The 24,858-nt window shown below is 45.8% G+C and overlaps 1 protein-coding gene and 1 pseudogene across 1 annotated transcript in view; both read left to right on the forward strand.

Annotated features, from left to right (window-relative positions):
• The first annotated feature begins 310 nt into the window (after positions 1 to 310).
• The window catches only part of MYO1E (myosin IE), a 102,123-nt gene continuing 77,575 nt past the window's right edge, over positions 311 to 24,858 (forward strand). The window contains exon 1 of the mRNA XM_053364261.1: positions 311 to 316. Coding sequence (XP_053220236.1) covers positions 314 to 316 — 3 coding nt within the window. The 5' untranslated portion in view covers positions 311 to 313. The remainder of the gene's footprint in view (positions 317 to 24,858) is intronic.
• On the forward strand, positions 1,274 to 1,391 carry LOC128402229 (uncharacterized; annotated as a pseudogene).

The following is a 24,858-nucleotide window of genomic DNA, read 5'->3' on the forward strand; positions in this document are numbered from 1 at the left end:
CCGCCTGCGCTGGCTCCACGCCGGGCTCCCCCTCAGGAAAGGGCGCGCAAGCTGGGCGGGCCGGCGCCGGTTCGGCCTTGTATGGGAAACGAGGCGCGGCCGGCGGGCCCGCGGGAGGAGCCCGGAGGGGAGGCGCCGCCCAGCTCCACTCGCGCCGGCTCCAAAGTTCCCTCAGGACTCGGCGACGGCGGCTGGCTGTGTGATGGCGCGGGCGCCCCGCCGGCCTCCCCACCGCCGCGCTCGGGCCGGAGCGCCTTGAGCCCAGCCTGCCAGTGAGCGAGGGAGCCGGAGCGCAGCCGGCCAGCAGCGAGCCATGGTGAGTGAGGCGTCCGAGAGCGCCGGCCTCGGTGGGCCTCGGCCGCGGGGTACCAGGGGCGCTCGGCTCGTAGCGCACGCGGCCTCTTGGCGCCGGAGCCGGGCGGGAGGACCCAAGCCTCCCCTGCCGCCTTCGCCGCCCGCTTTGGGGGCCAAATCGGAAAGTAGCGGGCGATGAAGTTCGCTTGGTTCTGCAAGAGCGGGGAAGCTCTGTGTGTAGCCGGGGCGGAGGGAAAGCCAGAGAAATATAGGCACCACACGCCCACCGAATATATTATTGTATTTTGCACATTGCAATCCCCCCCCCCAAAAAACGGGCAGTTAGTTACTCAGGAAAAAGCCTCCTCGGATTTGCGCACATTTGTTTCTCTCCCTCTCGGTTGGAGTGGATTCTGGCCCGTGGAAGCTTTTGTGCCGCGGTGTAGTTTTGTGTCTGTAACGTCATTGGCGTATATCATGCTGTTTAGAGCTCCGCGAGCCGGAGTGAAGGTTGGCCAGGCCCTTCTCGCGAGGAGCTGACCGTGTAAAATCAGCAGGGGGCGAAGGATGCTGGCTACCCCTTGGCGGTGTGCAGTAGTCAAACTGCTAGCACATGGGCCAAGCTAAGCAGGGTTCTGTATGGTTTCAAACTGGACGGAGGATCGCATGTTGAGATTGCAGGGGGTTGGACTAGATGATGCTTGGGGTCCCTTCCAACTCTACAATTCTGTGATTGCCTCTTGAGAATCAGTGTCCACCTTAGGAAGCAGGCCCTTGGTCTTGTGCTCTGGCTTTCCAAAACGCACATCAGTTCCTGGCACCATGGCCTGGGGCTGGAGTTAGCGATGCTGTGCTGGCTGGGCTGATGCAAGTTGTAGTCCAACAACACCTTTTCTTCCTTGTGACTTGATCCATCATATACCCTCCAAAATTTTTCCAAGAAAATAGGGACATCCCACTCCATAATGATAAGTTTACTATCGCTTCTCGGCCTTTTGGCTAAGATCAAGTGTAGCATAATGATAAGTTTACTATTTATATCCCACACATCTTATTGGGTTGCCCCAGCACTCTGGGCAGCTTCCAACATATATTTAAAACATAATAAAACATTAAACATTTTTTTAAAAAAAAACCCTCTGTATACAGGATTGCCTTCAGACGGCTCACAGGTTGGATAACTCTTTACTCCAATATTTCTCCAAAGAAAATAGGGACATCCTGAGAAAAAGCGAGACATTCCGGGATCAAATCAGAAACAGAAACGGCTTCTCTAATTCAGGGACGTCCCTGGAAAATAGGGACACTTGGAGGGTTTGCCATCAGATTTATTTTGTTGACTGTGGTCGGTCCCGCCTGCAGCCTGGTGCCCTGGTTTGTGAAGACTGGACTAGGTGTTTCTGGAGCTACTTTTGTGCTTTTTTGAAGGAGGAGGGGTGTCAGTGTGTGGGAGGGTGCTGGGGAACATCTGCTCTGAATTTCCATGGGGGGTGGTTAGCCTGGCATGAGAAGGAAGCGGAGAGCTGCATTACCACCCAAATTACTCATGCTACAACTTATTCAACAGATGTGTGGGCCTCTGCTGCCATCCTCCTTCAATGCCTTGCTGGATCATTGCCAGAAAGGAGATCCTTGTTCACATGCTGTGCTTTCTCGGGTTGCTTCTCCTTCCTTGCTGCTTATCATGAGGATTTTGGCCATATGTAAGTGTCTCAGAATGGGAGAGATGCGTAAGATCCAGTCTTACTATGGAAAGTTCTCCTGCACAAGTTCCATTGTGCTGCAACTCTGATTCATTTCAATGGGGCTTGTGCAGGAGAATTTTCTGCAGAATTGCGTCTAGAGGGGCGGTGGTGGAGAAGTGCCCCTTGGATTTCTCACCTATTGGCATCAAAATGTTCTGGGCAGGCCCATGAGCTCCAGAACATGCTCTCCTGGCTCTTGGCTTCCTCTTTGGTCTTCTCTTGCATTACTTCTCTCCATCCTCTGCTCAATACTTCTGGAAGGATGTCCCCAAATTTTCTTTGGTTTTTGCAGTCTGACTCTGTTCTGGGTGTTCTGCTGATTTGCAAGGCTTTTTAAACTGTTGGTCTTCCCAGTGACTTCTGGGTTTCTGATGACCACCCACTAGTGGAATGGATACCTCTGCCTGCCTTTTCATTGTCCTTTAGAAATTGATGATGGCGCCTTTTTCAGAGCTGTCCATTCTATTTCCTCTCCTTTCTCTGAGCCAGTGCCAGTTTCTTAAGCATGTAGAAATCTCCATCTCTTCTCTCCAAAGGTACTGAACTTGGAGGCCAGGGCTAAGCCACATGTTGGTGATGATGGCCCAGCTTTTGGTGAGGCAACTGTCACTATTTTTGTGCTTTAAAGAGGCTCTGGTTTGCTTGCAGCTTTTCCTCTTTATAGCACAAGGTGGGTGGAAAGGAGGAAGGAAGCACAATTCACTAGTTGGATGGGTTACCTAGAGAGCTCTTTGTTTACCACATGAAAGCAAAAGTCAGAGAGCCTGGAGGTGGAGCTGGCAGGATTCCTGCATATGTAAGAAGGTGCTTGGTGTCCTCAAGGCTCAAATGAATGCCTTTCTTGAATGCTGGGCGTTGGCATAGTTACAAGGTTAGCTGGACTGTCTTGGCTTGAGGTGGAGGGTGCATGACGTGAAGGCATAGAAGCTGTTCTGTCCATATGCTCATTCAGGAATTTGGTCCCCCCTCCCACCCTTTGCTGGCATATGAGGAAAAGTAAACACCTACCTCACAAGACCCGTTGAGTCTTCTGGGAGATCAAGAAGCCACTAAAGCCTGTCTGCCTTTTCAAAGCTGAAGCAAACACTTGTGGCTGACCCAACTGAGCAAGGAAGTCAAGCGGTTGCTTGACTTGGATTTTAAGGGGTGAAGCAGCATGCTACACAAGAGGTGCAACTGACAATACTTTGCGGTGGATTCTGGGGTGCGGCTCCTGTTTTGCACAGTGCAGCTGGTCTGAAAAAGGCACCCGACAATGTCTTTGAGGCTTCAAACAATGTCTCTTAGGCAGGGGTCAGCAACCTTTTTCAGCCGTGGGCCGGTCCATCGTCCCTCAGACCATGTGGTGGGCCGGACTATATTTTGAAAAAAAATATGAACAAATTCCTATGCCCCACAAATAACCCAGAGATGCATTTTAAATAAAAGCACACATTCTACACATGTAAAAACACACTGATTCCTGGACTGTCTGCAGGCCGGACTGAGAAGGCGATTGGGCCACATCTGGCCCTGGGCCTTAGGTTGCCTACCCCTGGTCTTAGGCATCACATTTCTTACCAAAGCCCATCCCTCAAGTACAGTGCGTGGCCTGGTGCCAAGTTAAGCCCACTCTGCCAGCAGATCACTAGAGGCTTGATGACCATCTTGTCATTGCTGGCTTCTGTGAAACAGTCAGGCCTGCCACCTGGGCCTCATTTGTTGGGCAGCAGTGGTGAGGTGGCAGTGTGTTTTGGAACTTAGGGACTTCTGTGGCCTTATGTAGGGGCAAAGCTAGGCTTTATTTCACATGGGTCATAGACCTAGTTTGGCACCATGTGCATTTGCACACACATGCACAGACACAGGCTGGGAGCTTCAATGGTGCCCTTCTGGAAGCCTCACCCGGGACAAAAACACTGGCTAGCCCTCCTCTCCCTACTCCCCTACCCCCGTAGCTAGGGCTCTGCCTTACACAAAGGGTTATGTTTCAGTTCCCTCACCTATGCAGTGTAGATAGGAGCACTGGACTGCCTTGTCAGATGGTTGTAAGGACAGCCAGAACAATATATTTGCCATTCTTTTACTGTACTTGGGCTTCCCTTCAACTCTTTAAAAACTGGGGATTAGACAGATCAGTGGCGGTGGAGATCTCTCCTCTTCACAGGCTAAATAGAGGCAGTTGCTGGGGGCAAATAACGGGGGGGGGGGCGGGGGAGAAAGAAGACTCCTGAGTTGGTGCCCTGCTCATGGGATTCCCAGAGGCACCTGGTAGGAAACCAGGATGCTGGGAAAAGATGGAACTTTCTGTGCTGTTCCAGCAGATTCCTCTAATTGACTATGGCTGCCTGTTTTATCTGTTGAAGAGACTGGAAGCTTTTCTCTTGTTTTCTTTGGCCAGCCATCACTGGTGACTTTTTCCTAACCTTGAGGCTTGACTTAGGAGTGCTTTTGGAGTCTGCTCTGATACCATAATGATGCCCTGCACTAGTGTTTCCCAAAGTGTGGTAGGCATACCTCCAGGGGTATGTGAAAGGATTTCAAAGGATATAGGGCAGACTTTTATTTTTATTTTTTAAAATACCACATGTATAGTATTTGCTCTAGTCTGGATAAAATATTATTATTAAAAATGCCCCCTAAATGTCTTTGCCTGGGAAGGGGTAAGACTAAATTCTCAAAATTCTCTGCAAAGGGGTAAGACTAAACTCTCAAAAGGGGTATGCAATTATTACAAGTTTTGGGAACACTGCCCTGCATGAACCTTCTCTCCTCACAAGGTGACCCATTGGGAATGCTTTGCACCCATGCCCCACATGTGCTGCTTCATGAGCCTTCAAGGATGGTTTAAACCCCACACAGAGGCCGGTCGCTCGCTTTGAGAGTAAACAGCTTCCAGGTGGTTAGATTGTTAGACAAGCTTAACTTATAGGTGTCTGCAGGACGGCTGGTTTGAAAATAGTACTGCAGGCTGATAACTTCTTTCTTTTTTAAACACTTGAAGACAGAGAGAACATGATATTCTGAAAAAGAAGAGAGAAAATACAACACATCTATTGCGAAAACTTGTAGACCTTTTTCTGATCCCTCCTTGCTTATGAGTTGATCCATCAGATTTCTTTTGCTTATCGAAGACAGCCGTCTTCAATCTAATGTCCTGCAGGTGTTTTTGACTATTATTCCCATCACCTCCAGCCCAGGTTGTATGATGGTTGGTTGATTGATGGGAAAACAGCTTTACTAGCTAGTCCGAAACATCTGGAGGGCCAAAGATTGGCACAGTTGACTTGTGGAGGCTTGTATTGGATTACTGTTTTAAAGCATACAGTCCTGTCATGGTGGTGTCTAATAGCTGAGTCTGTAATTAACCCTTATCCACCATGGCATGTGGTTGCTTCCACACCTCCAGCTGTCACATGCCCCCACCTCTGACAGGTGATGCAAGAGGCCAGTGGGGGTTCACAGGCCTCTGTGAAGCCATAGCCTCTGAACATAAGAAAAAAAGATGAATCTGCTGGATCAGGCCAATGCTCCATCTAGTCCAGCATTCTGTTCTCACTGTGGGAAGCCTGCAAGCTGCACATGAGCGAAACCACACTCTGCCCGCTTGCGATTCCCAGCAACTAGTCATAGTGGCTAGTAGCCATTGGTAGCCTTGTCCTCTACAAATTCATTCAACTCGCGAACAATTCTGGAAGTAAATACTGGGTTTGCCGCAATTCACGCATGCACAGAAGCGGCTTCTGCTGTTAGCGCATGCGCAGAAGCGGCTTCTGCTGTTAGCGCATGCACAGAAGCGGCTTCTGCCGTCTGCACATGCGCAGAAGCAGCTGACGCCATCTGCACATGCGCAGAATGACGCTGCCTCCGAATGCCCACACGCAGAACCGCGCTTCTACTAGCGACCCGGATCGACTCACGAACGGACTTGCGGAACGGATTCCGTACGTGAGAATAATCCACCTGTCTGGATGGAGGGCTCCTTAACCTGAGCCATGAAGCACAAGATGCTACCAGACTGTTCTGGGTGAGATGCTTGTGCTCCATCCTCCACTTGGATCAGAGTCCATGGCTGCTTCTCAGTCCACCTCAAGTCTCAGTAGAGGCTGGATGTCGCTGGACACACTGGTTACTGGTGTTTGTGGGATTTTACCAGCCCCACTAAACAAGCTCCTCTGAAGTCAGTAAGAGGCAAAGCCGTGTTCAGGACACACAGGTGTGATTGCTTTTGGTTGTTTTGGCCCTGGGGCTGTTGGCAGGCAGACAGGGGAGTCAGGTGGACGCCTTGAATGCATCTTATTTCAACCATAGGACTGATAGAGAAAAATGTTGTGCTGCAGGTTAAACTGGTAATCCAGGTTGACCCAAGACGTTTTGACACTTGAGGTCGAAAATCTGAATCTCTCACTCTTTCTTTTTCCTTTGCCTTGCTCCTAAATTAAGATTAGATACAATCTACTGCAAAATTTGTTATTGTGATTGTGTCACTTTCAACCATGGGTAGGCAAACTAAGGCTCGGGGGCTGGATCCGGCCCAATTGCCTTCTAAATGTGGCCTGCGGACGGTCCGGGAATCAGCGTGTTTTTACATGAGTAGAATGTGCCCTTTTATTTAAAATGCATCTCTGGGTTATTTGTGGGGCATAGGAATTCATTCACCCCCCCCAATATAGTCCGGCCCCCCACAAGGTCTGAGGGACAGTGGACCAGCCCCCTGCTGAAAACGTTTGCTGACCCCTGAACCATCCCTTCATAGATAGCTCAGCGATGGAGCCTGCTTTGCAAGGAAAATGTTTCCAGGTTCAGTAGCCTCTGGCATCTCCCGCTAGGGCTGCGTAAGACTCTTGTCTGAAATAGTAGAGAGCCTGACAAATATCTGTACTTCTGAAGACATTTTTTATTATTCTGTACCTAGATATTATTAATAAAAATAGGCCAAAAACATAGAAGAACCTTTATTTTCATCAGCCACTAGTCATAGCAATAAAATAAAATACAGTGTACTGAAAATAGAGGTAAAAACCTAACTTTACAAAATACATTCTGGAGGTTTACATCAATAATCAAATAATAGATCTTTTTCTAATTTTCCCAGTTAAAATTTTTGTCACCTGATTACCTTGATTTGCTAGGCGACCTGGTATGGATAGTAGTAGAGGGGTACTAACCTCACTCCTCAAATCTTTATAAAGAGTGGAAGCCAGAAGCACGTGAGCTACTGATTCAATACTGTCATCTGCACATGGACATAACGGTTTTTCCAGCAGATTTTTTTTTACATTGACTTTCAAGTACAGCTAAAGACAGTATATTTAATCTTGTGTAAGTCAAAGCGCATCTGTACTTTGGAATTGTTAAATTTTGCAAATAGGGTGCTACTGTATCAAAATGACAAGGTGGAAAATAATCATACCATGGACAAAATTTCCTTATCGTGGCGAAATTATTCTGTCACTAAATTATTTGCTTTACTGAAGCCCAGTGTTAATAACTGTTGTGGTGATAAACCAGAAAAGTAAAGCTTTAGGTTGACAATTTTAGTCCAAGTGCTCTCATGGCAATCTTGTGATACTAAGGTGAGGTTTAAATTTAGCGGAAGCCAATAATTAAATGTCCTGCACCAAATCTGTAATTCAACAGGGGGGAGATTAGCCTCCAAGCGCAATGAAGCATTTGAAACACAGAATGGAACAGAAAAAAATTGCCTTAGGAACTTAGACCGAACAGCTTCTGTAGATCCAAGGTGAGCACCTGCCCAAATCTGAGCCCTATATAAGAAAGCATAGTGGATAGCCACTGCTGACATGAATGGGCGGATGGTTTGACTTGTAGGCTGCTTATTCTGATTCTATATTGGTGATAGGTGCCTTGAGGAATTATACTCCAGGGGGCCAGATGTATTCATATCCCAGTCTGCCACTGCGAAAAACACCCCAAAACTGAGACAATTACCTCTATTGGTAATCTTTTCCCACAGTCTGTCAAGTCTTCCGAAGTAGTTTTGTATGGCTGAAGAAATCTTGAGCTGATGGATCTAGTCTGTGCAGCATATGAGATTGTTGGCACTGGTCCCTTTTTGCACTTCTGAAAAGTGCACTGGCCCACTCTTGTCCTAAACCAACCTAAAACTGGAAACCAACGATTCTCTTTTGGGCTGCTGTGTCTTCTCTAAGTGTTTGTGCTGTCATTGCATCCTGCACAGTGGTGCCCCAACACAGCAGTCTGAGCACCGCAGCACCACTTTTAATTTGCTGATGCAACAGATCTGTCCGTGTTTTTTATCAACTGCAATAGATCTTCCATTGCAGAATAAAATGTGAAGTGCTTGCTTTTCTTTTTCAACACATTGCCCTTTCAGGGTGGGTGAAACCATCTGGCAAACTACCAGTTACCTGTGAAGTGGGTTGTTAATAATAATAATAATAATAATAGTAATAATAGTAATAATAATAATACTCTTCCCATCCGGCTGGGACTCCCCAGTCACTCTGAACAGCTTACAACATATATAAAACATAGTAAAACATCAAACATTAAAAACTTCTCGATACAGATGCCTACAGGCGTCTTCTAAAAGTTATGGCTTGGTTCCCAAACAAATTGGCTTCCGAATGTCACAAACCCGGAAGTAAGTGTTCCAGTTTGTGAATGTTGTTTGGAAGCTGAGCATCCATTTCAGCTGTTGGCATTGTTTCTGGGGCTAACAGCCAATCAGAAGCTGTGCCTTGGTTTGTGAACATTTTGGAATTCAAACGGGCTTCCAGAACAGATTGAGTTCGGGAACCAAGGTACCACTGTAGTTCTTTATCTTCTTGACTTCTGAAGGGAGGGTGTTCCACAGGGCGCCACTACCAAGAAGGATGCAAGGAGGTTCCCTGACAGAGCTGTTAAGGGCAGGAAGTGGAAAAGGAATCCACACAGGGGGCAGATCAAGACAATGTCTGCAGCCTTCCAATGCCAAGGGTTCAGCTCCACATGATGTTTAATGCATACTGTGCAGCCCTTGCTCTTGTTTTTCATTAATTAATTGCAGGCATATCTCCTTCCAAATTACTGTCAGGATCACAGCACAGAGGGAGGGAGGAGAGATTTATCCCCTTCCCTTCCTAGTCACCACCCCATCCTAAAAAAACAACAAAAAAAACACCCCTGACCAACTGTGCAGCTAACAAGGCTTAGAGAGAGAAAAATCCTGTTGGAAACAATGGGAATATTTCTAAGCCTGTGGAGGGGAGGTATAAACTTCCCATTTCTCTGTGCACTGTGGTCCCAATTCCTGCCCCCTGTGCATGCAATTAATTGAAGAAAAACAGGGGACAGTTACCAAAATGTGTAGTTAGGCCCAGAGGTGTTGTAATATTATCTTTACAGCAGTGACTTGCAAATTGTGATTTCAGCAGCCCTGGGCTACCTTGGGAGCTAACTGGTGGATTTTGAACTAGACCAGTGATGGCCAAACTTGGCCCTCCAGCTGTTTTGGGACTACAACTCCCATCATCCCTAGCTAACAGGATCAGTGGTCAGGGATGATGGCAATTGTAGTCCCCAAACAGCTGGAGGGCCAAGTTTGGCTATCACTGAACTAGACAATCAGAATGGTAACAGTGGACATGTTTCTGCTGTACTTGAACTCATGTTTGCAGATGTTCCTGAGTTCAGTCCCCACCATCCCCAGTAAAAATAAGAAAAATTGATTGTAGACCTAGGAAAAGTCTAGAGAACTGCTACGAGTCAGATGAACAGGACTGGGCTAGATGGATACTGGTGTCCTACCCCGGTGCAAGGCAGTTTCTTATGGCAGCTGTATTGGATGTCTTAAGAGCTCCTCACGTCAATTGGACTGATGCCTCTTGCAGCTTTGCTCTGATGGTGGTGTCTGGCTGGCCATTTGTGAACTAGGTATATGGAATGCTCCAGGCTCCACGTCCAAGATGTAGCTGTTCTGCAGCAGATGGATTGATCAGTGAAAGGTTCCCCAGAGGCAGAAATTGTGAAAACATCTCCTTTGTTTCCTGATCCTACTGATCCTACAGAACTGTTGCATTAAAAAAAAGCAAACCTTGACATGTTTGTGTAAAATATATCTGTTTCATAAAGTTCTGTGCACATAAATGTGTAGCCTGGTCTCTTCTTTCTAAAACTCTTGCCACACTGATCCTATCTCCTGCACCCTTCCCTGCATGCTGTGTAGGAGAACTGGGGTCTCACTTTTGTAGTACACAAGATAAAACAGGTCCCAGGAGCTACTGCTGCTGTCTCTTCTGATCCAGCTCTGGATTTGAAGCTTACAGAAGGAATCTCTGGATTGCCAGCTGGAAAGCTCTATGGAATTCGGAATTGGATCCCTTGAAATCATTGGGACCTATTTCTGAGAATCCATCAGCAGAACTTTGGGTTCCATGCCCCCTATAGACATGCAGGACAGTTAGGTTGGATCTTGCGGTCTTTGTGGAGTTAACTTGGCTGGGGCTGTTTGGGTGGGTGGATTGCTCAGCACTGAGACTCCCTTTGCAAATCAAGCATGAATTACTGCTCAACAGTACATTGGAAGCTTCATGTAAATAAGCTTGCATAAGGGTCTTTTCTTTCTCTCCCCCCTGCCCCCTGATCATGGTGGGTGCCAAGCCACAGCCACAAATGCCTTTGCTGTGCTACAGTTATGAAACTGATGCCCTTTAATGCAAGTCTATGAACTTTGCTCCTTTAATGCCTTGATGTCTGGATCAGGTGGGGTGTTGTATAAACATATTCAACTTTAGCTCATTTCCTTTTAGGTCAGAGGCCAAACTAGATGATGTAATTAGCAAAGTGTGGAGTGATTATTTAATGTATAAATTGCAGGCTCAGAGAACCCAACATGGATCAGAACTCTGGTGGGGTGGGGGATTTAACTATCTGTCCACACAGTTGTCCTGAATTGGATTGGGGGTCCCTGCGCCTGCTGTTTGCATGAAGAAGAAAGCTCCCCTTGGCACCAATGGGATTTTCCCTCTCTAGTTCAAATCACAGCTGCAGCGGAAAAGGGTTAATGTCCCTTACCTTTGTGGGGCACAATCTATAACAGTCCCTTTGCATCTGTTTCCAAACTTGCAGCATTTACTGTTGCGGTATCAAGCACTTGCCCACTGCATTTAAGCAACAATTTTTTAAATACTTTCTGGTGGTGTAGTGGTTAGAGTGTTGAACTAGGACCTGGGAGACTAGGGTTCAAATCCCCACTCAGCCATGAAGCTCACTGGGTGACCTTGGGCCAGTCATTATCCCTCAGCCTTACCTACGTCACAGGATTGTTTGGAGGATTAAATTAGAGGGGGAGAATCATGTATGCCAGCTTGAGCCCTTTGGGAAAAAATATGGGATATAAATGCATTAAACAAATAAATAATGCTCAGATTCTAATATAATACAATGGTACTTCGAGTTCTAAACACCTCAGATTACAAACTCCACTAACATGGAAGAGTTACCTCGAGTTGAGAACTTTGCCCCAGGATGAGAACGGAAATCGTGTGCCGGCAGTGCAGCGGCAGCAAGAAGCCCCATTAGCGAAAGCACGCCTCTAGTTAAGAACAGTTTCAGGTTAAGAACGGACCTCCGGAACGAATTAAGTTCGTAACTAGAGGTATCACTGTAATCTCCTACAGTAACTTTTCTAGCAGAAACTCTTTGACATTCCAGGGTTGCAGCCTCTTCAATGCAGTTTCCATGTAACACACATTTTAGAGCATGGGTAGGCAAACTAAGGTCCAGTGGCCGGATCTGGCCCAATCGCTTTCTAAATCTGGCCTGCTGATGGTCCAGGAATCAGCGTGTTTTTACATGAGTAGAATGTGTGCTTTTATTTAAAATGCATCTCTGGGTTATTTGTGTGGCATAGGAATTTGTTCATCCCCCCCCAAAAAAAATAGTCTGGCCCCCCACAATGTCTGAGGGACAGTGGACTGGCCCCCTGCTGAAAAGGTTTGTTGACCCCTGGTTTAGAGCCTATGTTTTCATAATAGCATGTGAAAGTGTTGCAGAGTGTGGCTCTTGGGAGAGCACTATGCCTGTGTGCATATGTACTCACCGTAAAGGGTTTTCTCATCTCTCTGCCATCCATTTTGGTACCTATTAATGCTTCCTTTGTCAGGGTTACCTTTTCAGATGTTGTTTCTCTTGCCTTATTGATTTTGATGACAGGTGTGACATTTCGGCAACTCAGCTGTGGCAGCTCATGAAGGTTAGACTGCCTTTCTGGAAACAGAGGAATATTCTTTGTTTGTCAGCCACTGAATAGTTTAGGAAGGCAACAATTTAGGCTATTCTGGGGACACCATTCCCACTCTTGGAGAGCTGTGTTGTGGACATTGCAGTTACTGAGCAAACATGGACACTTCAGACCTTGATGTCCACAGAAGTTCATCCCATGAATTCAAGGGGAGAATGCCTCCTGCAGCCAACGCTTCCTGCAGCCAATCAGAAGCCGCGCTTTGGTTTCTGAACGTTTTGGAAGTCGAATGGACATCTGGAATGGATTCCATTTAACTTCCAAGGTACGACTGTACACCTGTTTGGAAGCCACTTCAGCCAGATGTTTATTCTCCCAGAGACTCCAGAAGGTTCTTCCTGCAGCACATAGCTAAACTTTGGAACTCATTCCCACTGGATGCAGTGATGGCCAGCAACTTGGACGACTTTAAAAGAGGATTAGACATTCATGGAGGAGAAAACCATCAGTGACTACTAGCGATTATAGCTATGCTCTGCCCCCATAGTTGAAGGCCGTAATGCCCCTGAATACCTAGTTGCTGAAAGCCATGGGACGGGAGAGTGTTCTTGAGCTCTGGTCCTGCATGCTGGTTTCCCACAGGCATCTGCTTGGCAAGTATGAGAAGAGGCTCCCCCCCTGCTATTCTTATTTGTCTGAAGTCCATCAATCAAAGTGGGACAACTTGTACTGCTTTTTTAGAATCTGAGGCTTCATGTCAACTTTTAATTTAGATGATCCAAGAATGCAGGTGGCTGAACAGTTAAATGCTTCCTATTACGTACGTACCTGCTTGAATGTGGTGCTATGCTGGCCACAGTCTTAAAACCACAGAATTGTAAATGCAATAAGATGAGTTTGCATGTTGGTGGCTTTGTGGTTGTAGGCTTTGGTTAAAACCCTGAATGCAGAGCTTTGGTTTGCAGTCCCCAGAGACTTAGCGACGCATACCTATGGGGAAGATCACAACCGATAGGGGCACCACCACCACTACTCTCCTTCTTTCCATGGACTAATCCTTAACTTTATCCTCTCCTCCAATAAAGTCATCTTGTTAAAATAAAACTAGAGTATCTTTTTGCTGTAGAAATACCTTCAAGACCTTGTAAGCACTGATGTGTAAGTAAACATAAAGGGCAGAGAAGGGGACCTAATCCTTTCCCTCTGGTCATCTATAGATATATTTGCTCCAATTGTCATGGAAGTTACTTCACTTTCCTCTGCATACCATGGGGGTTTCAAATGCTCTGTAGAGGTGGGTATGAAGGAAGCAGCTGGAATGGTAATCGGTAGAAGAAAAGTAGGCAGTCTTTCCTCCGCACCCCCACTCTGTTCCTGCATTGCATCTACTGTATGTTCAATGGTAGTTTTCCTTAAGGGTGCCTGACTTTTCCCTTTGCCTTGCATAAGGTAATCTATGCACATAACTGTCTTGGAACCATGGTGGAAATATAGCCCAGTGCACACCGATGGAGATTTCTAGTGAGGGTAAAAGGAGGAAAAAGTGATTTGTGTGTGCAGCAATAACTGGAGTTTAACTAAAGAGTGTTGACAGATAGTATTATCCATTTGATGTGTCTTCATGGGAGAGAAGATTGCGCCTCACCGATGCAGCTTGTTTCTCCCTCTGTCAGTATGAGGGCAGAGTGGGATGGTGGCTTCACTCAGTGGTATATCGCTGGTGGAACTGCCACTGCTCCTGAGTCCCTCTGCTACCAGTGCCAGCTGGAGGGAGCCAAGAGTGGTAGTGGTTTCACCTGTGATATACTGCCGAGTGAAGCTGCCATTGTGGTCCGCCCCTCATCCTAGTCCTGGGTGATGTATCAATACATCATCCAGGTCTATTTAGTGTAAAAGGTGGCCTGCATGAATGTTGTTTTCTTGTTTTCTGTGGGAAGCTATGTGGCTACATTTGGGGGTGGGAGGAAAGAGATGTATGGCAGAATCCTAATAAATTAAAAAGTGACCTCCTCTAGTGACCTCCTTCCAAAGGGAACCTGACCTCAGAGAAGTCAGATGAGCACAACAATATTGATTGCACTTCAAAATGCTTGGCTACCATGGTGTATGACAAAGCAGACTCTTCAGCCCTTCATCCTGACTTCCTGTCTATAAAGTTATCATCTTGTTAGCATGGGGTAAGGAACCTCTGGCCCTTCAGGTGCTGCTGAACGCAGCTCCCATTACCTGTGGCCAGTGACCATGCTTGCTGGGGCTGATGGGAGCTGTCGTTCAGCAACATCTGTAGGGCCAAAGGTTCTTCACCCCAATGTGAACAGTTTCTCTAACTCCATTAAACCAGGGACCTGAACTTCTTGGTCTGCTTGTATTATTTTTTTGGCAGCCTCAGCAATTGAGAACGACTGTGAGGCATTGCTGCTCCACTTTGTTCCACCTCTGTCAAATTAGAGCCAGAGGCTTAATTTCTAGCAGATTCTGTTGTGTTGGCTCGTGGTGGAGAGCTTACCGTCGACCTACATTGATGTGTTTCTTTAACCTAGTTTTTGCTGACAAAATTGGCTGAATCAAAGAAAAAAAAACCCCAGTCCTTGTTCCTCCAGAAGTTAATTTGGAACTTAGATCAGCCGCCTTCTTCCTCAGCTACGAGACGTTTTGGCACCCCAGGCATTGGCCTGAGAGGCCTCCTTGCAACTGGCTGCGAGCATCTCCACACAGGAAGCCCTCTTGCACTCGTCAGCTGAATCACCTGGTCTGCTGAGCCCAACATCTATAAATTGTTTGCTGCTGTCACCCTTGTGACTAATCTGTATGTCTGAGGCTGGTTGCCGTCTGGAGGCTGCAGCCTTGATTTATGGCTCTTACAAAGCAGGGCCTCAGTTTTGGCAAATGCTTTGTTGCACTTGGGTGGAGTTGCAGCCTCAGTAGTGCTAAAAGAGGCGGGGGGACTCTTTAGAAAATGAGTGGTATGTGCTAGCATGAGAGAGCAAGAGAGCCCTTTTTATTGAGTGACATCTGTTGTCATGTAAAAGATTCTGGTTGTTGAGCTGTACCAGGCTTGGGAATAAATTTACAAGCACTACTAGCGCACCTAACTTTTTATTTGCTTGCCTGTTCACAAGTCACAGTCCAGTGATTTAACAGCCGAAAACCTTACCTTTTTGGTGCAAACTTTTAAATTTGGCCCTTATATTTTTATCTAACAGATGGTTGAGATGTTGCTGCGAGAAGTGAGGTTACAGGGAACCAGACAGAGGGCCTTCTCGGTAGTAGCGCCCGCCCTGTGGAACGCCCTCCCTTCAGATGTGAAGGAAATAAGCAGCTGTCTTCTTTTTAAAAGACATCTGAAGGCAGCCCTGTTTAGGGAAGTTTTTAATATTTAATGCTGTATTGTTTTTAACACTTGATTGGAAGCCTCCCAGAGTGGCTGGGGAAACTCAGCCAGATGGGCGGGGTATAAATAAATTATTATTATTATTATTGTCGTATTTATACTTGTAACCTGTCCTGGGGTCTTAAGAAGAAGGGTGGAGTATAAGTCTGAGAGTAAACAGATCAGTTACTTGTGGCAGTGCAGCAGGTTAATAACAAGGAATTGGTGTTTTTTTCCCAGTTTACAAAAATGTCTGTAATTGCTCATCTTTTAAAAATATGTGACCAATGACTGGCTGTCTTCAAGCCTGGGCTACAAGAGCATAGGAAGCTTTGAGTGACTACCCTTGGGTCAGTAGTCTGTGCCACCCTTCCCCAGATGATGTCCTCCAATGATCAGGGATTATTGGAGTTGTAGTACAGCAACACCTGGAGGGCATCAGTTTGAAGAATGCTGCTTGTTTGTTGCAGTTCTCCAAGAGTTTGGACAACAGGGGGATATCAGTGGGGACTGAACTGACCTTTGTGTGCAAAGAAGAAACTCCAGCATAGAACTGCAGCCTTTCCATCTCTGGATCTGCTCTCCTTGACCTGAGAGGGTTTGTGGGGGCTTGTCTTGCAAGGTGCCAGAAGAACCGCAGCAAAAGGCAGCAGATCTGAGTAGAAAACCCATATAGTGATACCTCGGGTTACAGACTCTTGAGGTTACAGACTCCGCTAACCCAGAAATAGTACCTCGGGTTAAGAACTTTGCTTCAGGATGAGAACAGAAATTGCATGATGGCGGCACAGCAGCAGTGGGAGGCCCCATTAGCTAAAGTGGTACCTTAGGTTAAGACAGCTTCAGGTTAAGAACGGACCTCCAGAACGAATTAAGTTCTTAACCCGAGGTACCACTGTATTAGAAAGTGTCTTGCTCTGCTCTCCTGGCAGAGCGTGGAATCAAAGTAACATGGCTACTGCTAATTGCCACTGAAAACCCTTAACTGGATATGGAGATACTTAGAAACAGGGACTTGCCTGCCGGGTTGACGCAGTGGCATAACCTGCTTTAGGGATGGTTGTCAGGTTTAGGCTGTTAGGCAGGAGTACAACAAAGCCAAAGCCAATGGCAAGGCAGCTGCCAGATTTCCTGACTCTAAACCTGTTACATTCTTAATTCTCTGTGTCAATTCCCCATGTTGAGTTAACTTGAGATGTTATGGTTTCATCTTTGTAAGGGATGTGTCATTGAGCCATATTGGTGACAGGCAAGAGAATACCAACTGCATTCTGAGTTATTTCTTGTTAGGGACTGCCAGGAGTCTTTGATGTGGTGCTTTGTTCCTTCCCTGAGTTGAATCCTGCTAATAAAACAACCATGAAAGTCAGCGCAGAGTGTAGACTTGGGAGGGGAAGGGAGAATAATCCAAATGAGCACATTCATAGCCCCCCCTTCATTTCCAAATGTAACCAAACTTTAAGTATGTGTTATTGAAAATGACCACATTTCCACCTCCCCCTGTTTCCCTCCTGTCTATTTTAGTTTGTAAGCGCTAGGGCAGCATAGAGCATCCTAGGTTTTCTGGGTAACCCTGTAAGGTGTTGCATTATATACCAGCTTTCCCAAATGCTCTCCAAATGCTTTGAACTAAAGCCCAGTTAGTTCAGCCTGGCCCAGGGATCAGGGTTGACTGGAGTTGCAGCCAAAATATATCGATGGCAGCAGGTTGGGGAAAGACGATATGGATATGCCCCAATGAAACTAATTTGTACATTATATAATGCACTCTGTGGTTGATGTGGTGGAAGATGCACAAGCATTCACAATCCCTTCATGTGAGTATGGCAACCCTAAATGTGTGAAGGGACTCAGAGAGGCAGTGGCTCACAGGGAAACAGATGTTCATATGTTCCGCTTTTCTTTCCTCCATTTAATTCTAGAAAGGAACAATGTCCTGAATCCAGGGAATGTGAAAAATGGTCTGGTGTTGCCTCCCTTTCTAAAACTTGACCCATGGAAAGGGCCATAGGGCAGAGGTAGAGCATCTGCTTTGCATGCAGAAAGCCTCATGTTTAATCTCCACAAAGGGCTGGGGGTGTCCCCTGCCACCAGCCATGTGATATTAGGACTGTCATTCAAAACATCTGGAGGTCACCAGGTTGGCAATGGCTGATGGCTAGCTGTCCACAGCTGAGCTAGGATTTGACTGTGAAGCTATGCCTTCCTGCCCTAGCTGTTGTTTCCATTGGCTTGCCATCAATGGCCTTGGTTTTGCTTCTCTGCAAGAAAAACAGCATGCCTATGCTAGCTATTTTTAAAAAAACAAAAAGCCTCCGGGCTTCAAAGATAACTAGTGTTGTGGACAGAGCTAATTGTATTTATTCTTGGATTTCTTGACTTGTTCATTTTTACAAGGTACATATTTGAGTGCCCCAGACTTAACAGCTGCAGTCAGTGTGAGCCACCGCCACATTCTTTCTTCCCCTATTGCTGTTCCAGAGGCAGGAACTGACCTATAAATGTGTTTATCCTCTGTTGTCCCAGAGTATTTTTCCTAGGGTTGCATTCCATTAGTTTTGAAGCCAGTGAGGTGGGCAGATTTGAGGCTTCAGCATCTCTATGGAATGAGCCAATTCAATAGTATTCCTCAAAGCAGTGGAGGGGAAATACTTAGTCTGGGCTGATGGGAATAGTCTGAAGACCAGAAGGCATATTTCTCAAAACACACTCGAGGAATTTTGTCCTTCTCTTCCCTTTTGCTAAAACTAAGCTGAGGTTTTCCTGTTGGTTCATAGTTTTAGTCTCATGTGTTACGTATTTAGGTGTGTTCTTGTTCCGCTAGGCTAACTTTGGGCCACTTTCTACTTTTTGGATAATCTACCTCACAGGATTGTTGTGAAGAGAGAGGTCAGTGATTGCTGCCCTGAGTTGAGCTCCTTGGGAGGAAGGGTGCAGTAAAAATGAAATGTTGTATCTAATAGTCCTTACTTTAACATATTAAGCTGTAATTCATTTGCTTGTGAAATACATGTTCCCTTCCAAATCACTATTCTATATTTTTTTGAATGGCCCTAAACGGCCGTGGCCCAGTATACCTGAAGGAGTGTCTCCACCCCTATTATTCTGCCCGGACACTGAGGTCCAGTGCTGAGGGCCTTCTGGCACTTCCCTCCCTGCGAGAAATGAAGCTACAGGGAACCAGGCAGAGGGCCTTCTCGCTAGTGGCGCCTGCCCTGTGGAACGCCCTCCCATCAGATGTCAAAGAGAACAACAACTACCTGACATTTAGAAGACATCTGAAGGCAGCCATGTTTAGGGAAGTTTTTAATGTGTGACATTTTAATGTATTTTTAATCTTTATTGGAAGCCACCCAGAGTGGTTGGGGAAACCCGGCCAGATGGGCGGGGTACAAATAAATTATTATTATTATTATTATTATTATTATTATTATTATTATTATTAATTTATTAAAAGCTAGAATTCCAAAACCAATTGTCATTCTTCATTTTTGCTTCTTTTCAATGCACACAGTACAGTCTCTCTCTTTTTCATACTGGACTGAATACTCTTGAGATCCGCATCATGATACAGTTTAAACATGACTTGTATGTTCATTGTGGGTTTATTTCTCAGAAGAATGTTTGTGATTCAGTTTTTCCTCTAGATAAATGTTCTGGCTTCTGTTGCTTATTAACCCTCTTTGCATCTGGCTCTGCAGCAGACAGAAATGAATAGTATTTCAGATCCCTTTTAAATTTCAGGACTGAAATTCATCCTGAAAATATGTGGTTGAGTTGCAAGAGCTTATTTAATGTGCAAAAGCTGGGTGGGATCCTCCTCCTCCTCCATGCAGATCAGTTCTTCAATTCATGTGTTTAAAAATGAGCCAATTCTTTGGGAACCTACCATGAAATAAAAATTACCACCCTAAAATATGCTGGTAATAGTGGTTGGATTTCTGTAGCCATTGTGGAAGAAAATGGCTTAGTCCTGTGAGGAAGAGTTGGGGCATGCTGAGCCTGGAGAAGAGGATGGATTGATTTTTAAAGTATGGATATTGTCCTAAGGAAGGGGCAAAACTAGGCTTTATTTCACTCAGGTCAAAGACCTAGTTTGGCACCCAGCCATGTGCATTTGTGTACACACACAGACACACACACACACGTCTGGGAGCCTCAATGGCACCCTTTTGGAAGCTTCACCTGGAGCAAAAAACCTGGCTGGCACCCCCATAGCTACAGCTCTGCCTGAGGCAGGGTGGGATTTTCTTTTCCAGACCTTAGAAGTTCACATGTTTTACATCTGTCCCTTTTGCCAATACCAATTTTTGTGTCTGGCATCACTGGGTTAGGTATGTATCACAGTAATAAATATAGACACTAATTGCAAGATCGTTTCTATGCTGTGGTCTACTAATGTAACTGAGTATTTACTGCTCTGGAGTCCAGATTGGCCAGTTCGTGCTTCACTGCAGGATCCATGCTTAGCAAAGAGCCACAGTGAGATTTTTTTATGTTGTTAAAAGCAGCAGAGAAGGATCCTGGGCTGGCTCGAAACTTACTGACTTGGATGGGCAGCTGAATCCTAATTCAACAATGTGAATGGGGCTGTGTCCTGCACTAGAAGGAAACAGGCTAGTTTACTGGGGGCGAGGTGGGGAGGGGAGTGCAAGCAGTTGATTCTTCATTCTGGAATTACAAAATGCAGCTTTTCCTCTGGTCTGTATCTTTGGGCGAAACACACAGAGGTTCCCTGATAAGTGTAAAACAGGAATAAGGGGAAGCTAGGCGGTTTTCATCTGATCAAACAAGGTTTTATATAAATGTAAAAAGGTAAAGGACTCCTGGACAGTTAATCCCAGTCAAAGGTGACTATGGGGTGTGGCGCTCATCTCGCTTTTCAGGCTGAGGGTGCCGGCGTTTGTTCACAGACAGCTTTCTGTGTCATTTGGCCAGCATGACTAAACTGCTACTGGTGCACGGAAGACCTTGATGAGTGCAAGAGCGCACAGAAACACTGTTTACCTTCCCGCCGCAGCAGTACCTGTTTGTCTACAGTGGTACCTCTGGTTATGAACTTAATTTGTTCCAGAGGTCCATTCTTATGCTGAAACTGTTCTTATCTTGAGGTGCGCTTTCGCTAATGGGGCCTCCCCTTGCGTGCACTCCTCTGGCACGCAATTTCTGTTCACATCCTGGGGCAAAGTTCGCAACCAGGAGCAGCTACTTCTGGGTTAGCGGAGCTCATAACCAGAAGTGTTCGTAACCAGAGGTACCACTGTACTTGCATTGGTATGCTCTTGAACTGCTACGGGGCAGAAGCTGGGACTGAGCAATGGGAGCTCACCCCGTCACACGGATTCGAACCGCTGACCTTCCGATTGGCAAGCCCAAGAGGCTCAGTGGTTTAGACTACAGCACCACCCGCAAACCCATAGGAATCTGTATATAGCAAGGGGTAGGGAACCTTTTTGCCCCTGTGGGCCAAATCATGATGACATCAGATGACTAACAGGTGGGCGGTCCCATCTGCCTTCCTCCAGCGCCAAACAGCTGATGACTGGAGGGTCTGCTTTCCTTCAGGGAGCATGCTGGCAAAGCAGCACCCAGTAGGATTGAGCCCCACCTATCAGCTAACAGCAACAACAGCCACGATAATAGAGGGCTGCCATACGTCTGGGAGTTCAGTAACTTTCAGTGTGTCCTTGTTTTTACTTTTTGAAACATGGCAACCCGAAATAATAATGCTGGTGATGATATTATAATTTATACCCCACCCATCTGGCTGGGTTGCCAACTGGAGATGTCAGCTGATTGACAGGTAGGCATCACTTGGGGATAAAGGGTAGTACATCCAGGGTACATATCTAGTACAAGTCTTCAAAGGACCTGGTGCTGGAAATCCTTACAATGGACTTTGCCAATCTGGTGCCTTCCAGATGTTTTTTACTCCAGTTTCCCATCAGCCCCAGCAGCCTTGTAAGGCAAATTGGCATTATTCCCATAATACAGACCTGTGGGTGAGGCTGTGGTATGAGACTTGCTTAATATCACCTCAGTGCTTTTTTTTCTCTCCTAAAAAAATGTTTAGGAGTACTCTCATTTTTCTACTCATATTGAAATACTGCCCCTCAATGAGGCCAAACTTAGATTCACAAAATATTTAGGGGTATGCGTACCCCTGCGTCTCCCCAGAAAAAAGCACTGCATCACCCAATGAGTCGGTTGCAGAAGAAGAGGTTTGTGGCTTTTATCCCCTTAAGAGATTCTCTCCTAGGGATGCATGCCTGGCACCTACATACAAATTTCTTCTTGGTTCACCATGAAGCCTTAAGCAAGCGTTTGAGCTGGAGAGTTCTGCACCAGCATCCATTGCCAGGGATTTCTGAGCTGTGCGTCTCCCATTATGCATGGCATCCTCTGTGCCCCTTCATATTTCCTTTCCAAACCGCTGCTTGGGTTACTTATTCAGTCCGACCAGCTCTGGGTGTAGCCTAACTATTGTGTTTGTTATGCAGGAACAGTTAAGTCACTTGGGAAGGCAATACCAAAAATGGTCCTCTGCCAAAACACCATTAGTAACTTCCTTCTTTTCATATGGTCTGAACCTTCTTCACCAACTCCTTCTGTTCCTTTAGAAGAAATGCTGAAGATGAATTTAATTAGTACCAGCAGGAAGGTTTCAACATTAGTAAAACTGATTCTGACGGCCTCTGTGATCTGTGAAAAGCAGACATTGTTTGGGGTTTTTTTTTAAAAAAAGTTGTGACACCAGGTGAAACTAAATAAAAAATAGGAAGCTGTTGTTTTGATGGGGCTACTTGAGGGGTCTCTCCTCAACACACACTTCTCCAGAGTCCCAGAGAAGGGCTTGCATTATTATTATTATTATTATTATTATTAGTAGTAGTAGTAGTAGTAGTAGTAGAAGTACACAACTTTTAGGAGACATCTGAAGGTAGCCCTGTAACGGTTGTTTTTTTTGATGCTTGATGTTTTTATTATGTTTTTCAATATGTTGTAAGCCACCCAGAGTGGCTGGGGCATAAATGATAAAATTATTGCTATTATTATTATTAGTAGTAGTAGTAGTATCCTGCCTATCTGACTGGGTTGCCCCAGCCACTCTGGGTAAGGTAAAGGTAAAGGGACCCCTGACCATTAGGTCCAGTCGTGGCCGACTCTGGGGTTGCGGCGCTCATCTCGCTTTACTGGCCAAGGGAGCCGGCGTACAGCTTCCGGGTCATGTGGCCAGCATGACTAAGCTGCTTCTGGCGAACCAGAGCAGCGCACGGAAACGCCGTTTACATTCTCGCCGGAGCGGTACCCATTTATCTACTTGCACTTTGACGTGCTTTCGAACTGCTAGGTTGGCAGGAGCAGGGACCGAGCAACGGGAGCTCACCCCGCCGCGGGGATTAGAACCGCCGACCTTCTGATTGGCAAGTCCTGGGCTCTGTGGTTTAACCCACAGTGCCACCCGCGTCCCTTTGCCACTCTGGGTAGCTTTCCTCAAAATATAAAAACACAGTAAAACATACCGTACATCAAACATAACTCATCTCTGCAGGAACCAGAAAGTTTTTTAAAAAGCAATAATTGATTTACAATTTTGTTAGCCCACACTCATTTGTTTTGTTATTATTATTCTAATTGTTTTGTTTTACATTTATGTACATTATATATGATGTAAAAACTTAATAAATACTTTTTTTAAAAAAAACCCAATAAACTTTTACACAAGTCTCCCTCCACATTTGTAAACGTCTTTTGCATGCTATATTGTTATTATTATTTTTCACTGTAGTCCTATTTTATGAAACCACATAATCGAAATGTGCAGAAATTATTCAAAATGTTAACAAATTATGGTTTGACGCGAACAAGAAGAGTGTTTGTGCCCTTTGTTAGCAAAGCCCTTGCTTCCCTCCTCCTCTGCACCTGTTCTTGCTATCCCAAGGAGGAAACAAACCAGAGGCTGGCTTCCTTTTACCTTTGAACTAGTGCTTGAGGTTTGTTTCCTGCAAACAAACTATGGATAAGCCAAGAACAAATATTTGCTTTAATTTGTACTTTGGAGAGAAGCAAACCTTGAGCACTAGCTCATGCACAATGGTTTGGGCCTGCAACAGCCTCTGGTTTGGGACCGCAGCGGGCGTCAGCACACTAGTGCTTGTTCGTGTTAAACCATAGTTTATTTTTGACTGCTATATCCAAGTCACAGACCAATATGCTGTAAATAAAGTTTTCCCCTGGAACAACTTAAAACCAGTGCTGTGTGTAGTGGTTTGAGTGTTGGACCAGGACCTGGGTTCAGCTCCCCACTCAGTCATTCAGCTCGCTGGTTGTGACCTTGGGCCAGTCACGGCTTCTCAGCCTCAATCTTCCTCACAGGGTTGATGTGGAGATTAAATGAAGAGGAGGTGAATGATGTGTGCTACCTTGAGCTGTTTAGTGGAAAAAGTGGGCTATAAATGCAATAAATAAAAAAGAAAGCATATAGAAAATATGTTGTTGTTGTTTAGTTGTTTAGTCGTGTCCGACTCTTCGTGACCCCATGGACCAGAGCATGCCAGGCACTTCTGTCTTCCACTGCCTCCCGCAGTTTGGTCAAACTCATGTTTGTAGCTTCGAGAACACTGTCCAACCATCTCATCCTCTGTCATCCCCTTCTCCTTGTGCCCTCCATCTTTCCCAACATCAGGGTCTTTTCCAGGGAGTCTTCTCTTCTCATGAGGTGGCCAAAGTATTGGAGCCTCAGCTTCACGATCTGTCCTTCCAGTGAGCACTCAGGGCTGATTTCCTTCAGAATGGATGCGTTTGATCTTCTTGCAGTCCATGGGACTCTCAAGAGTCTCCTCCAGCACCATAATTCAAAAGCATCAATTCTTCGGTGATCAACCTTCTTGATGGTCCAGCTCTCACTTCCATACATCACTACTGGGAAAACCATGGCTTTAACTATACGGACCAGTTTCGCTCAAGTACAAATCTATATTGTACTTGAAGGGAGGCACTGAGGGATGGAGGATAAAGGACTAACGTGGTATGTTTCCCTATTGATGTTGGGGTGTGTGTGTGTGTGTGTGTGAAGAAGAGTGAGATACTGCTATGTTCACATTTGTACCAGTGTTTTTTTAAAAAAATAATAGCTTGACTTCCGATACTCAAAGAAACGGACAAGACTCATAAATATTTTTGCTGTTACTTAAAAAGAAACATCAGGGTCTTTGCTGAATGCTGGGAAAATAAATTCAGCTGTAGTGGCCCTTTGCTCTCCT

Source organism: Podarcis raffonei, chromosome 14, assembly GCF_027172205.1.
Source record: "Podarcis raffonei isolate rPodRaf1 chromosome 14, rPodRaf1.pri, whole genome shotgun sequence".
NCBI lineage: Eukaryota > Metazoa > Chordata > Lepidosauria > Squamata > Lacertidae > Podarcis > Podarcis raffonei.